Source organism: Pleurodeles waltl, chromosome 1_2, assembly GCF_031143425.1.
Source record: "Pleurodeles waltl isolate 20211129_DDA chromosome 1_2, aPleWal1.hap1.20221129, whole genome shotgun sequence".
NCBI classification, from domain to species: domain Eukaryota; kingdom Metazoa; phylum Chordata; class Amphibia; order Caudata; family Salamandridae; genus Pleurodeles; species Pleurodeles waltl.
In genome coordinates, this window is record NC_090437.1 from 662,885,140 (window position 1) to 662,900,760 (window position 15,621).

The window sequence follows — 15,621 nt, forward strand, 5'->3', positions numbered from 1 at the left end:
GCTCTGAAGAGGACAACATGTCAGCTTGTCTAACACCAAACTTACAAAGTAAGTATAGTGAGCATGCCTGCACTCCTTAATTTTATGTGTCTACAGGTTTTGTGTTTAAAATGCTGCTTTTCACATCAAAGACCTCTACACCCAGTAAACATTACTCCAGTGTGCCCTGTAAGTCTTTCTAAAATATTCTGACTGCGCCAGAGGTAGAGCTGATGATAGGAATGTCTAAAATGGTAAAAACAGTGATACAACTATCCCATTTTACAGCCTTACTATAAAATTAGGCCTGGGTGGAACTCACGAAATGTCACTCCACGGAATTCTGCAGAATTACATAAAAACTCCCCAAAATTCCACAGAGTTCCACGAGCGGGCAGAATGCGGGCATGTCTTGCTGCTGGAGTTGAGCTTTAACAGTGGGAGCTTGTTCCACGCTGTAAAATCAGTATGCACAGCACCACATGGTGCGCCAGAAGGCACTGTTACTTTATGCTACTCAAGTAGATTTTCTACTCAAGAGGCAGGCTTCTGAATGCAAATGGTTGAGACCTGCTGCGACCGCCCGCACTGAAAACTGTCCCCGTAGGGGGTGCAAATTCTCGCTCATGCTTGCCAACTTAACGTTGGTGAGCGACATATAACAAAAACACTGCCATGTGGCGGTTGGCGGAGTTTTGCTGGAACTCTGAACTCCACGCTGAGTGGGCAAAACTATGCGAACGTCCGTGGTGAGCAGAAGTACTATATAAAGTGAGGATTCAGAATGGATAGTGAGTACCATTTTTTGGAAAACATTCTCTCTGTGCCCAATAAGTGTATTAAATGTTGGGTTGCCTCCCATTTTCAATTTATAAACATGAGCAAATCCATAGTTTATCCTGCATTTTTTGGTCTGAACATCTGGTATTTTGACAACTGATGTGGCTGCAGATTGTTGATTCGATCAAGACACCAGCCTCTATTTCAAACTGTGCACTATTCTCTAAATGACCAAAACTGCTGCCCGATTGTGTATGAAAAAAACTTAAATCAACCAGCTCTGCAAAAAAAGTAGATTAATAAACTTGAGGCAAAAGAATTGTGTGTTTACTCATTTTCCATGGCATTATTAACAATGTTATAGAAAACATAAAAAATTAAAGTTATGGGGGGCGTGGCAAAGTCGGCAATGGAGTCGGACGCGTAGTCTGAAGCTCCTGCTGCTGACTCCTGATCTGAGGGGCAAATATCCTGCTTGGAGCACCAACCGGACCCCACGGGTGAGCTCCTGGGCCCCCAGGGACCGGGGGAGACCAGCGGCGCAGGCGAAGGCGGATGCAAGTTGGTGAAAGGGGTGCCGGCGGGCATCGTGGAGGGCTGCGCTGAGAAGGGCCTTGGGCCGCGCCTCCCACAGCACACGCCCTGCCCGCTTGTGCGGAGGAGAGGAAGCAATATGGCGGAGGCTTAACGGAGGCCCCCCCTTGCCTCTGGATCCAGATCGGGGGGCCCAGGAAGACCCTAGGGCACTCCAGCAATCCGTCAGAAGGACGGTGAGTCCAGGAGCAGGAGGAAAAACTGCAGCCATTTTTAATTTTTTGGGGCCACGAGGGACAGGCCCAAGAGGATCCCTGGGGAGGAGAAGACAACAAAAATAGATGAATGGGCCCCCCTCCCACCCTGAGGCAGCTCGAGAGGGGCACATGAAAACCTTTCGAGGCCCGGCCAATAAAGACCCTGAAGACACTAGCACTGCCCCGGGACGGCGGTGGATCTGGAAGCTGGAGGAGGCAGAAACCATTGCTGCGCTCAAGAGAACAGAGGGGGGTGAGGGAGCACTCCAGGGCCCGGGGACACCAAAGATAAACAGGTCAGTCCTGACACGTAGGGCCGCAAAATATCCAAGACCAATAATAGTAGGATTTATGAATTTCAGACAGAGATGTGATCCTCCAAGAGACACGAAAAAGGGGCCCCTGGAAAATTGAAGGAAAAGAGATAAACATCTACCCAGACTACATGAATATGGTACAGAAACAACGGGCAGCATTTGCCGCAGTCAAAAAAGACCTCTGTCACAACAAGATAAAATACGCACTGCTGTACCTGGCGAAACTTCAGATCGAACATGAGAGAAAAACACACTTCCTGGGAACACCTCCTGAAGCCTGGGAATGGGTAGTGATGCGGGTTCTTCGCCATGGCAATGGACTTGGAATAGGAGGCGCCAAGGCCTGGACTGCGGGTAAAAAGAAACGCAAAGGGGCAGGAGCCCAGACGGGACCTGCCGCTGTGCCGTCACAGGAACAAATCAAGGCTGCGCAAATGAAGGCTGTCAGAGACCTTAGGGGGACAACCGAGATTCAGCTGAGTGACAGATGGAGGGAACTAGCGGTGGACACCAAAAGAACTGAAACAGAGCAATCAGGATCGGGAACAGGATCAGAGATGGATCAGCCACCTCAGGTTACCCCAATGACAGCAGACCTGCTGGGCTAACAGATACTTTTTCAAAACACTAATCAGCAAATACTACGACCAGCGGGAACAGGCAGAGAGGGGGTGGGGGACGGCATCAGGGAGACCTTCGGGCCTCCTGTGTCTTGTCCTGTCTCTCCCCTCATACACCCCTCCGAGATGGGATGGCAGAAAATGAACAATGGACAGCGACAGACAAACTACTATAGTGGCAATGATCCACAAATCTGAAAGACACACAATGGGGAACAAGGGTCTCCAATCATGGGTTTGGGTAAACACATACCGTGAATTGAGGGGGTGGTTAGGTTTACAATCACAGCACAGTAAGGTAGAGTGGGGGGTAGTTGGGGGAAAGGTTTACAGGTAAATTCACACTAAGGGGGGACACAAATTCAAAGTCGGTACAAAGGACATGGGGAATAACAGGAGGGCAATCCCATAAATAAAAAATGACTACCCTCAATAACACCATTACCATGGGTAATGAGAAACTATCCAACCTCACATGGAATGTAAATGGACTAGGAAATAAACATATACAGAGCCTAGTACATAAAGCCATATCTAGATACAAATCAGACATAATATTTATGCAAGAAACTCATCTTGTAGATACACAACATAAAGCTATGGAGAGGGGTAGATACAAAATAATGGGACACACGCAATTTACATACGGCTCCAGGGGGGCCATGATACTTAATAAAAAAGGCCTTCCATTTCACACCACATGCACGTGGGCAGACCCACACGGTTGTTACATAGTAATACTAGGGACACATAAAAATATGCCTATACTATTAGGTAATATATACCTACCCCCGGGTCTGCAAGGAGGGGTACTCCAAAAAATTGGTAAAATACTCACGACCTCTCCACCAGCATAAATACTAATGGGAGGTGATTTAAATATGGTGATGAGTGTGGAACTGGACAGAGCTAGTAAACTGAGTACAGGATGTCTCACCGGGGGAAACTGGAGGGCTTTACACATGCAATGGGCCTATGTGATGCATGGAAACCTCTCCATGGACAGGAAAAGGGATACTCACATTATTAAGCCGTCCACGACACTCACTCTCAATTGGACTATTTTTTAATCACGGCAGACCTGCTGCCAAGAATTAAAATGGTGGAATATCAGGATAGGGGGATTAGTGATCATGCCCCACTACAGATGACAGTGTCTCTGGTACCTCGACCACCGGGAAAAGGATGGCAGATGCAAACATGGCGATTACAAAATGCGAAGGTGGTCGAGGACCTAGAGCAAGTCACTCTGCACTATTTTACTGAGAATGAGGGATCGGTACAAAGCCTGGTAGTCCTATGGGAGGCCTACAATGCCACTATTAGAGGGGAGATAATAGCGGGAGAAGTAGGACAAAGACAGCAAAGAGAGAAAAGACTTGTAAAACTAGAAACCAAACTTAAAGCACTGGAATGGCGATACGCAACACAACGGACACAAAACATTAAAAAACAGATGAAACAAAAAAGAGAGGAATATAATATAGTAGCCCGAGACGAAGTACGACAACCCATTACAAAGCAAACAGCTATATGAGGCTGGGAACAAAGCAGGTAAACTGTTAGCATGGTTGGGAAAGAAGGAACAAAGTGATTCCCTTATCAGGGAAATTTGGACAGCAAAATAGGAGCTAATAAGGGATCCCAAAGAAATAATGGAGGAAATGGCAGCCCAAATGGAGGACTTTTATAAATCCTGCATAACTATTCCATAGGCAGAAATAGATAGCTTTATAACTGATTGCCCCATGCCTTGTCTATCCCTGCAGCAAACTGCGGATCTAGAAGAGGAGATCACCGAGGAAGAAATGTTGGCAGCGCTAGGACAACTACAGAAAGGGAAATCACCGGGGCCCAATTGAGTTTTTTCAGAAGCTCGGAAAGGGGCAGATACCACACCTGCATGCGACATTACATCAAGCTGTTGAAATCAGGGAACTTCCACCCAATATGAGAACAGCAACGATTTTCCTCCTACCTAAACCAAATAAACCCAGAGACCGGGGGATTCCTATCGCCCAATCCCAATTTTGATGCCAAAATACTGGCAAATACACTGGCAATCAGACTGAGTAAGGTGATGACGACCCTGATCCATCTGTATCAAACTGGGTTTATACCTGGCTGCTCTACAGCCCTGAATCTCCAAAGGCTTCATAACAATTTGCCCTTGATAACACATTGAACTAGAGGAAGAGTAATCCTCTCCCTAGATGCCAATAAGGCATTTGATTTGGTAGAATGGAGATATATGTCCGGCGTACTGGCCAATATGCGGTTCGGTTCCAAATTCCAGACATGGGTTGCACTATTATATAAAAGACCAACCGCAAAAATGAGGGTAAATGGAAAGACATCGCAGGAGTTCGACCTTCACAGGGGGACCAGGCAGGGATACCCTCTGTCGCCGATGCTCTGTGTGTTGGCGATCGAGGGACTAGCCAATTAGATAAGAATAGACCCACTGATTAGAGGATGGCCAACAGTGATGAAGAGGATTGGATTTCGCTATACGCGGACGACATACTAATATATCTGACTCGGACACCATCTTCGATGGGCAGTCTGGGAGACATCTTTCGGGCTTTCGGGGAGATATCAGGATTCGGAATAAATTGGGGTAGGTTTCTACTGTTTCCAGTTGGGGCATGGGAGATAGATCAAACAACAACGTTACCAGTTAGAGTGGAACTGGAGAAGTACTATTACCTAGGTATCTGGATATCAGGCAAACCCTACCTACACTACAACACCAACCTACAACCCCTATTGCAGAGATTCAAAATGGAGGTTAAGCATTGGCAAACCCTCCCGATTTAATTGATGGGTAGGGCAGCGCTCTTTAAGATGATAGCACTACCTCATTTCCTATATGTCTTATACAACTCCCCATACCCAATTCCAGAAACATTCTTTCACCAAACAGACTCTCTAATCCGCACATTACTGTGGTCAGAGGGGCAACCTAGAATTAAACTGCGCACCCTACAAAGATGAAAATATGAGGGGGGCATTGCACTGCCAAATATCCGGAAGTACTACGAGGCGGCACAGCTCAGTATAATAAATAATTGGGCCTTTGCTCCACGAGATGACCCAGCGTTTAGAGGGGACAGGGAAATGATGCATAGGAACAGTTACCTGCACTTGCTATACCGGGGTAGATTGAACCCTGCATTCAGACCCTGCAACAAAAACAGTCATACAAATTTGGAAACAACTTAGCAGGGAGATGGGATGGGCCACATGCTTGACCCCCAAAACACCTCTGTGGGAAGGAACCAGACTACCCAAGATAAATACCTTAACGGGTTATAAAGGTTGGGACAATATTGGGATAACGTATTTAGCTGACATGTGGGATGCAAATGGGGTGGCACCCTTTTCGCACCTCAAAAAAGAATACCAAATGTCAGACACACAGTGGTTACAATACACCCGCCTACAGGTGGCCCTGAAACGTAGCATCCCCGTAGAAGAAGAAACACAGGAAAATGCCCCACTATAATCGAGACTTCTAGAGGGGGAGCTACAAAAGAAGCTAATATCAGACTTACGGTACAATTATGAGACATACACAACCCTCACTATCTAATTTATGGGAGCGATGGAAAAGAGACTGTAAGGAACTGGAGGACAAGGACTGGACGGAGGCATTGATTTTCCCGGCCGAAGTGAATATTCCAGCATCCCTCAACCTAATACAAACTAAAATACTACATAGGGTTTATTATACGAGGTCTCTGCTCTTTAAGATCGGGAGGGCAGCAAATGATAAATGCTTACTGGGATGTGGGAGTGAGGGAACATTTTACCACATGCTGTGGACCTGCCCCCCCCCGGGTCACCAGATTCTGGGAGGAAGTGGGGAGGACCCTGGGACGTGTAACAGGGACTAACATCAAAATGACGCCGGAGTCAATGATACTGGGGGTATGGGATCACACCGACCACACAAGATATTAAAAACTACTGATCAATTTAGGCAGCATGATTGCAAAAAAGGGACATAGCCAGGAGATGGGGGTCTGGGATAGCACTAGGCCACGATGAATGTTGGGAGGGTATGGATAGAAGCTGAATACTGGAAAGAGAAATATACAGAGATAGAGGCAATGAAAAAAATACGAGAAGATATGGGGGAACTGGGAGATGGGATAGGCCAAAGCGTACCTCATATGTTGCATTGTGTGTCCAGGTCATTTGGGCTATGTTGGTGAGACAGGTAGACAATTTAGGACACAGTTTAGTGAGCACAAGTCAGCGATTAAGAATAGTCACTTTCAAGCCCCTTTAGTAGATCATTGTTTCAAAATGGGTCACCAGTATGAACATCTCAGGTGGACTATATTAGAAAAAATCGGAGAATCACAGGGGGATATTGATCGGTACAGGAAAAAAAGACAAGTATTTTGGATATATGTCTTGAATACAGTCCATCAAGGGCTGAATGAAAGGATTTCTTGGGAAAATGCTCTGCTCTAATCACTCCTTGGTCAATTTATTCAATAGACCAGATGTAATATTTCTGGAGATCTATAAAGTATTGTTATGAGAGTATAGAAATATACAGTTTTATACTATAGAATTTCCATCTAGAAAGGCATAGCTTTTTACCAGCACTGTCTTCTCTGTTCACTATCTATGGTAATGAAGGAGTGGTTCTATATTTGAGACTTATAGATAGTATAACAGGAAGTGGTAGTAGAGTTTATGAATAGAAAAAGGAGCAGAGAAGTATTTCTGTCTCACCTCATGTTAGTAGCTGTTAGGTGTATCTATCAACCTCAAATAGAGTGCATGAGGGACTATTTTCAGTGAATCGCTCCTCATTTCTTCTGCCCCATTCCCTTCCCTTCATCCCTCCTGAAATACCTCTTTCCCCCACGTGAATCTTTTTGGTTACTATAAAATACCAGTTATTTCTATTGCTCCTATTGTCTCTATTTTGTCTCCTCCTGAAGGTTATTCATGAAGGGTTCCTTGCCAACGAGTCTTAAAATTGAAAAGAAGATTCTCTTGACAGCATTACAGTCCCATTATTGTTTCAATGTGAAATGTGAAATGAGGGTGAGAAGGCAATGTGTGCTCCATTGCAGTATTTTATTTATTTCTGTCGTCAAAATGAATGAAGGACTATAATAAAGTCTTATTTATTATGAAAAATTCATTTCACAAAGGAACAAAAACAGAACTAAATTGAAGGCAAGGGAGCTTTCAATATAGCCCAGTTTTCCTTACATTTGTCTGGCAAAATAAGCATGTTTGCCAGCCTAACCCTTCTTTTTTAATAAATACAAGTCATCACTAGGGTAGGATCTAAACAGCCCATAGGAGAGGATGCACTGTAGTTAAAAAGCTGGACATCTGCTTTTAAGTTGTAGATGTTCGGGTAGTGGAAAAAAAAACATAAATTTGTTTTCACTACTGCAAGCCCTTCCTCTCCCATGGGATAACAATGGGCTAACTTATTGCATTTAATAAGTGACAACATTTGATTGGGAGCAGGTAGAAAAGTCAAGTTTGGTCTCTCAGTAGTTGTAATTAAAACTATTTTATGGTAAAGTTGGATTTTAAGTCACAATTCTGAAAATGGCACTTTTAGAAAGTTGACAGTTTCTTATCCTAACCACTTGGTGCCTGCAGCCTTCTCCAGGAACACATGACTAGGTGTAGTTGTCCTTTGTGTATTCCTCCTAGGGATCATCACAAATTAGGACTTGGCTTCATGTGGGGGTGGACCTGTGACCTACCACGATTGCACTTCAAAGGCACTTGCCCAGCTCATGCACAAATGACTTCACACTAGACCATTGTCCTCGCAGACAGAATGGGACCAGGGCAGGGAGGCAGGAAATTCCAGCCACATCAGTAGGGGGAACTTCAGAAGCTTCTCCCACTTCCAAGTGGTCATAAAGTCCAAAAAGGGGACCTCAGACACACTCCTCAGTACACTTCTGGACCTGTGGATACTGCAGAAGAATGACTCCCTGCTGCCCTGCTGCTTGAGGCCGGCCCTGCTTGCTAAGAGGGAAGACTGGACCTGCACCCTTCATCCCTGGCTGAAGTGACTCCAAAGGTCAGCAGACTGACCTACTATTCTGAGCTACAGGGACACAACAAACTCCAGAGGCCTCTATGAAACTGCCCAGCTGACCTGTTGCAACTCGACCTACCTGGACCTGCAACTGGACCTGTCTGAGCCCTGCTGGCCTCTGCTGGACTGAGTTACTGAGCCCCAAGAGGTTCCGCCCATTTCCTGACCCCTAATATGCCATCAGTTTAACTCCTCTGTAACATTTAATTGTAAAATGCAGTGAGGATTTCAGTCTGAAAATGCCACAAATTAAATTAAATTCCTGTCAGTCTGTACTCCACCAGAAGCTATGAAACACATATTTTGCTTGTACAGTGCTCTCCTGCAACTCAATGATATATGCATTTCTGTCTAAAATCACCCTCACTTAACACTTGAGACCTACTCTCCTCTACAGCAGCCACTTTAAAAGGATCTGAATAGAGTCTGGAAACATAACTCTTCTAGCAGAACGCAGGGCACGTGTATTCACCACTGCTCTTTCCCTAAGGAGGCCTAGGCCAAGGGTTCTGTGGAGGGGTGGAGTACTTTTAAAGTTAGTTAAATTGATTACCTGACAAGTACATGGGTGGTGTTCAAAGACAGATGATATCTGTACCAAGCTGATAAAAGATTTCACCATCGTTAATTTTAGGTGCATGGAACTCTGGGATAGAGGTGCCAAGAGGTATGTTCCTAGAAGAGAACGTTCCTTGTGTGTGTTTATGTTTGAGGGCTGAAAAAGGTGCCTGTCATGCACGTCATTTCTGGGGAAGCATGGAAGGAAGAAAACAAAGAATCTTAGGGTGTAATATCTGTGGCTGAACATAGCATGCGTCAACCCCAGCTCTTCCTCTACGAGTCAAAATAGTGGATAGCTCTGCAGAATACAATATTAGAAATTAATATATGAAACATTTGTAAATGACACCACAAAACAGCAGTGCATTTCCAGAGTACACACACAGGAAATATGTACTTTGGAATATTGGAAATGTAAAATTGTGAACATGTCAGTGCTTTGGAAAGCGAGGCATGGCAGGGTATTTAAAAGTATTCCTATGTCGTCATATCTAAAAGTGAAAATACTACAGTAATCTTGAGAAATAACAAAGGAACAGCAAGGCAACATGGTAGAAAAAGTCAAAGATTTAGACAAAAAACAATGACCATTGTTCGTTCGCTGCTGCAGCATAGATCCATCTGAAATCCGTTTTTCAAGCTAACCACAGTTTTATTTAGTTGAGGTTTAGCTATGTGTTCATTTATTCTTAATTAAAAAAAATCTTGGAAATTTGTTAGAAATTTCAGAACTAGCTTGAACCCCATTAGTCACACATTTATTGTTCGTAGCTCTTGCCATTTCCTGTAGCAGTACACCTCAATATAACGTTTAGGAAAGCTTGCAAGATGCATGGAACAGTTCTTTAAATTGCAGCATTTTGTTATCAGCGTCCCGGAACCGATTTTCTAAAAGGTTTTTTCCAGACTTAAGACTGTGTTAAAACTGCTTTAAGTAAGGAAAGGTAAGTTTGATTTCCAAAAAGGTTGTCCTGTCTTTAGCTTAAGACATTTTTAAGCCTACTGCACGTGATTTATAAAGGTGTTCATTTGCACACAACCAGTGTAAAACAAACTATTGATGCTACGACACCTTTACGCCAAACAAAAAACCTTGCCAACCAAGCCCATCTTTCCATACGTGCTCTACGCAGTGGGAAAGAAGGATTAAACAGAAAAGCAGAAATATTTAAAACTATCGAATTGTCACCATGGGCGGCTCCTTAGCTATGGCGAAGGAGCGTTGCCCCACTGGCTGAGCCAGAAGCAGAAAAATAAAACGATAGTACACTGTCATTTTATTTTTCTGCTTCTGGCTCAGCCAGCAGCATATGAAGGTAGGGGCGGAGTTGTGTCACAGGAGGTGGGAGAGGGGTGGGGGGAGAGTGCACCTAAGTGCACATGTGTGTTTGACCAGCCATCTGAGGCCGGCCAAACACACATGCACACTTGCACACTTAGGTTTCTCCAGCCTGGTTGTGTTTAACAGCCAGGCTGGAGAAACTGCACAGACCCCAGGGCTGTGTCTGAGCGTCAGTTACTGCCAGTCAGACCAATCCTGGCACTGCTTTCATGCTAGGTTTTGCATGAAAGCAGCGCCAGGATTGCTGGGGAGCATCTGCTGGTATCCCAACAGTGAATGCTGGGACACCAGAAGAAGAGGAGCGCACGGTGGCAGGAGGCGGCAGGGAAGGTGGCATGGTAAGTGCTTTTTCTTTTTTTTACCTCGTCTCCATCCCCCAACCTCTTTGCTTGCATTATGCGGCGGATGTCGCTGACTGTAACTCTATTTATGCATTTGGTTGAGGCTGCGTTGTACAAGCAAAACAGTACCTTCTGTAACCAGATGCACCTGTGAGATTTCTTGATGTAGTTCCATGCATAGAACTTAGGCAGGATTTGGAATGTAGCTTAGGGAGGCTTGGAATGTGATGATACATGGGAGAGAGAATGGTTGAAAAGGACAGAAGGAGCTGGATGAGGTGTATCCCTTCTACTTGAAATACATCCTTCTTCTGTGACATTACCCTGCCTGCAGTGTCACTTATTACAACCAGTCTGCACAGAAGCTGACAGGAGGACCTTTAGTTAAAATTTCAGCCAATGTGTTTTACTTGTTGGCATACTCTCATTTATTGGCATAACCCTGTTACATAAAACTCTTGAGAGATATAACTCTATAACTTAATTTAACCTAATTTAGGTTATTCTTGTATTTAAGTCTGTAAATTTGTAGTATTTTTCTGTATAACTGAATCGTCTTAACTTCTCTAAATATGTGACTTCTAATTAACAGGTAAGTTGTAAATACGTAACTCTCATCATGAGTAACTGTAGTAGCTTTACGTTTTGTCTCCTACTAACCTGTGACTTTTAATCTCTCTTGTGACGGTCTTTGCTATATTGTAAGGTCTCTAAATATGTAATCTGTAATTAATAGGTACACTGTGAAATAGTAACTCTCGTCATGAGTAACCATAGTAGCTATACGGTTCGACTCCTACTATCCTGTTACTCTTTATTGTTCTTGTAACGTTCTTTGTTCTATTGTAAAGTGCTCTGACACCTCTGGGTAATGTCCATGATATATAAACTCGCATAAATACTCTTATCCACCACATTTCGGGCTCAAATAATTTCTCACCCAGAGTCTTCTTATGAAAAACATCCTGCGAGCCCAGACATGATATACAGCCAAGGGAAAGCTGTGAACATTGGTACATTATTAGTGCAAATAAAATATTTAAAATTCAACCCTGACAAACTTATTGTGATTATGCGCCAGATGAATAAGAGCTTGACTCATTCATTTGTCCTCTTTTATGACTGCATTTCACCAGTTACAAGGTTCAACACTTTTCACTTGCCTGCGGGGTCGCTGGATTGCCCCTGTTTTGGAGAATCCCCTGGTTCGGATGGTGGCTCAATATGATGGATGTCGACCTTATCTTCCTCTGAAGGAAAAAGAACATGCATAGATCATCAACCACAAAATGAGAGATGTTTATCAAATTCTGTGGCCTGAACCATAAGTGGGCAAAATAAATGCACCGAGACAAATGAGAAATAGTATACACAGCAAGGTCGTAGGTGAAACTGCCCAATACATTAAACACTTTCACGCTCATGCTTGTCATTGTAGGACATTTTAAATATCTAGAAGGCATGGCTTGCAATTGCATCACTTTAAGTAAAGAATATATTCATGACAACTGCTGAAGCAGATATGTTAATTAGAAATATTAATGAGGGTTTATGTGTTTTGGTTAACAAGAAAATGGTAGAAATAATTAAATATAGAAAAATTAATGTGCACGTTTGAAAATTTGCCCACGAAGAGTGGCCACCAAGATTCACAAATTATACGTCAAATGTTGAAAATGCATTATAATAATGTAGTACTATGTCATAATGAGAAGTATAACATATGTTTTACATTATATTGTAGAGCTAACTTAGCCGAAGTTGTGGCCTAGTTTTGCCAAGCCTCGTGCAGAAGCAGAATAATCATGCAATGTAGAGAAGCTAATGTGTTGAACTGACCCTGAACTGCTCGTGTTAATAAGGTCTGCTTAGCTAGAATTTTCTGCAATGTACTGACAAACAGAAACTTTCCCAGGACTCAAACAATAGAGACACTGACTGGAGAAGAAGATGCAACATTTTCGATACCTGATGAGCCGGATGAAGAGGACATCGTACAGTGAACCAATTGACAACCTGAGAATGGCGTAATATTAAAATTCATAGATTTGTAAATTTAAAGTTATCGGTTAGGGAAATGACTGGTGATCAACTGACCAATTAGGAATTAGGGGTTGGACTGGGCAATTCTGATAGAATGTCGTGACAAAGGGAAAAACTTCAGAAGAGAACTGAGGCTACACTGCCCCATCCCAAAAAACCTAGAAAAAGACTATATGAAAGACAAAAGTGCCAGCATTTCGGAGATTGTGCAATGTGTTCCAATTCAAACATTTTGACTATCAAAGGAAAGTCTTACACCACACATGACCAGTTCAGAACGTGCAGTTTTCTTGCTTGCAGTCAGAGGTCTGGATTCATAATGATAAAGCAGGACTGCAAGTTTTAGAAAGCAAATGAAAAAAGAGGGCAGGGTAAGTTGCAATGTGTGTTTACTCAAACGGGAGTGGAAGGTGGTGGCGAGATGCCCATGGACGTTTGGTGGAAATTATTTGCATTCTGCCCTGGGAATCATAAAGAAAAAAATAATGGTTCCTTGTCCGAGTAGGTAAATAGATGTTTTAGATATGATATATAGAATCATACAAACTTTTGTTAGAAGAAACCCATTGGATAAAAGCAACCAAGGACAGGGTTTGAGCTACTTAGGCTTCATCAATGAAGTGTAATTTGAGTTCTCAGTGAGCATGGGACCCATGTCTGGCCATGCCCATCACACCTGTATGTTTACTACAGTAAACACCAACGTGATGAACAGAATGGTTGAACTAATCGCAATGACTGATGATCATTCAAGGCTGTTTTCCAGGCCATCATTTTTTACCCTCTCAGACCTAGATAAAGATGACCTGACGTGGCAGTTTAGGCCAAAAGGTTCCTAATGGAACAGGATCATCATTGATTTTGCATTTGCCTTATTTCTATTTAGAGAAGCATAGCGGTTGAAAACATTGGACTAGAATGCGACCCGAGAGATTACTAATGGCTTAGAATAATTCAAACATTCCTTCCATGACTTTGTTGCTTGGTAATCTTGGCACTGCCCAATCTAACCCTAATCTCAGGGGTCATAAAGGGATCTTCAGCAACACAGAGTATTTTTCGCTCATTGTCATTCCTCCAGCAGCAAACAGGATTCTGCGATGACTGTGGGAAGCAATTGGTATGCGATGATACCCCAGGCATGTTGGTGAATCAAAGTAAAAGTCGCCCATTTCTCTTTCTAATTGTAAAATGTAGAAGTTGATTAGAACACAACTGACTGTAAGTGTGCAAGACCCTAAAGAAGTATGAAAGCGTATTAAAAGACAAATACATCTCAGATTTGTATTGAGGAATGTAACTCGTGGTACTATACTAGTCACACTAAATTAGATAACAAGATAAGATGTGCATTTGTAAAGCACATCTTCACCCGAGGGACATCTCAGTGCTGAAAAACAGATGTTTATTGTTCTCCAGCTCTGTAGTATTCATATATCACCTTCAGAAGGATGAAATAGTTTGTGGACCTTCCAGGATTTGAACTGGGGACCATCAGATCAAGTGCAGATTCCTTAGTAGATGTATTAATTCCCTGTGGTACCATGCCCAGCTTTTTACTGTCACATATCATGGCTATAGACAACCTACAGAAGTGGATGATATTTATTTTAATAGTTCATGTATAAGCATAGTAGTCACTGAGTATCTGTATTATAGTTCTCATCTTCAAGCATAGCACGCATATTGTGGTTCTCCAATGTATAATGGTTTGCTCTGCAAACAATCATGGTATCTGGGACCATATTTACAAAGACAATTACCAGAAATTATCTAAATACCCTTTATCGCTTGATGAAGCTATATTAAATTCTTCTCATGTAGCCCAGGTCTTAATAATAGTGCAATAGTTGTAGTGCCCCCAGGTTGTGAGGGGCATACTGCAGTATAACTATGGCTGTGTTTTGCTACTCACCTGGGGCAGGATGGGGTCCTTTTCTTGCTTGCAAGAAAGTAGTGGAATTATGTACTTGGACAAAGGAAATGATACAGTCAAAAGGTGATGGGAGTGAAAGCTAGGTTCTGAGAGTAGGGGTGGACTGTTACTTTGCTGTGCTGTAGTGTTCTTTAAAAAGGTGTGGCTTCCGTTCTTTCCTAAATTGGAGCAGTGTTCAAGAGGTCCCAGTGTTCCAAGGCTTGGGTGTATGGATCAAGGTGGTTTGTTGCCTTGATTTTTCTTACTTGCAATTATTTGCCTCCAGTCTGATGGTGCCCTGATTGTGAATGTGCCACAAGCCACTAGGGGAGTACATCTTATCAACCACATCGGCAAGGATGCTAGTTATGATAGCTTTGCAGATGATGAATATAATCTTAAATATGGTGCATTGTCTGCAGAACCTTAATGTATCTCAATCATTGTTCCTAATAACAACGTTTAGATAGTGGATTCCCAAATTGACGGTTGAGCTTCATAGACAGTGTCTGAGTGTAATACTTAAGAGATTGCAACTTCCACCCTTGTGACAGAAATTTTTTGTGCTTAAGCCTCATTTGTGGAACTACCTGCCTTTAGTAAGGACAGAAAAACATAACCACTATTGTCCACAATAGTAGTGGCCTGTTAATCGGAACAGTAATTTGCAGTACCTTGGCGGAAGGAGGTGGTGAAGATTCATCATTAGGTCTTGGAAGCTGAGGGTCAACCAAGAAATGCAATATAGGGAGGAGAATCTGATTACTGTACCCTATTCCCTTGGCTATTCCTCATTCCGTGACAGGCTGGATATATATTATGAATGACTATGGAA

At 43.1% G+C, this 15,621-nt stretch overlaps 1 protein-coding gene across 1 annotated transcript in view; it reads right to left on the reverse strand.

The window, feature by feature from the left end:
- LOC138302725 (dentin sialophosphoprotein-like) overlaps nt 1–15,621 on the reverse strand; it is a 471,849-nt gene that overhangs the window by 248,956 nt on the left and 207,272 nt on the right. Inside the window, exon 6 of the mRNA XM_069242597.1 lies at nt 11,992–12,078. Coding sequence (XP_069098698.1) covers nt 11,992–12,078 — 87 coding nt within the window. The remainder of the gene's footprint in view (nt 1–11,991; nt 12,079–15,621) is intronic.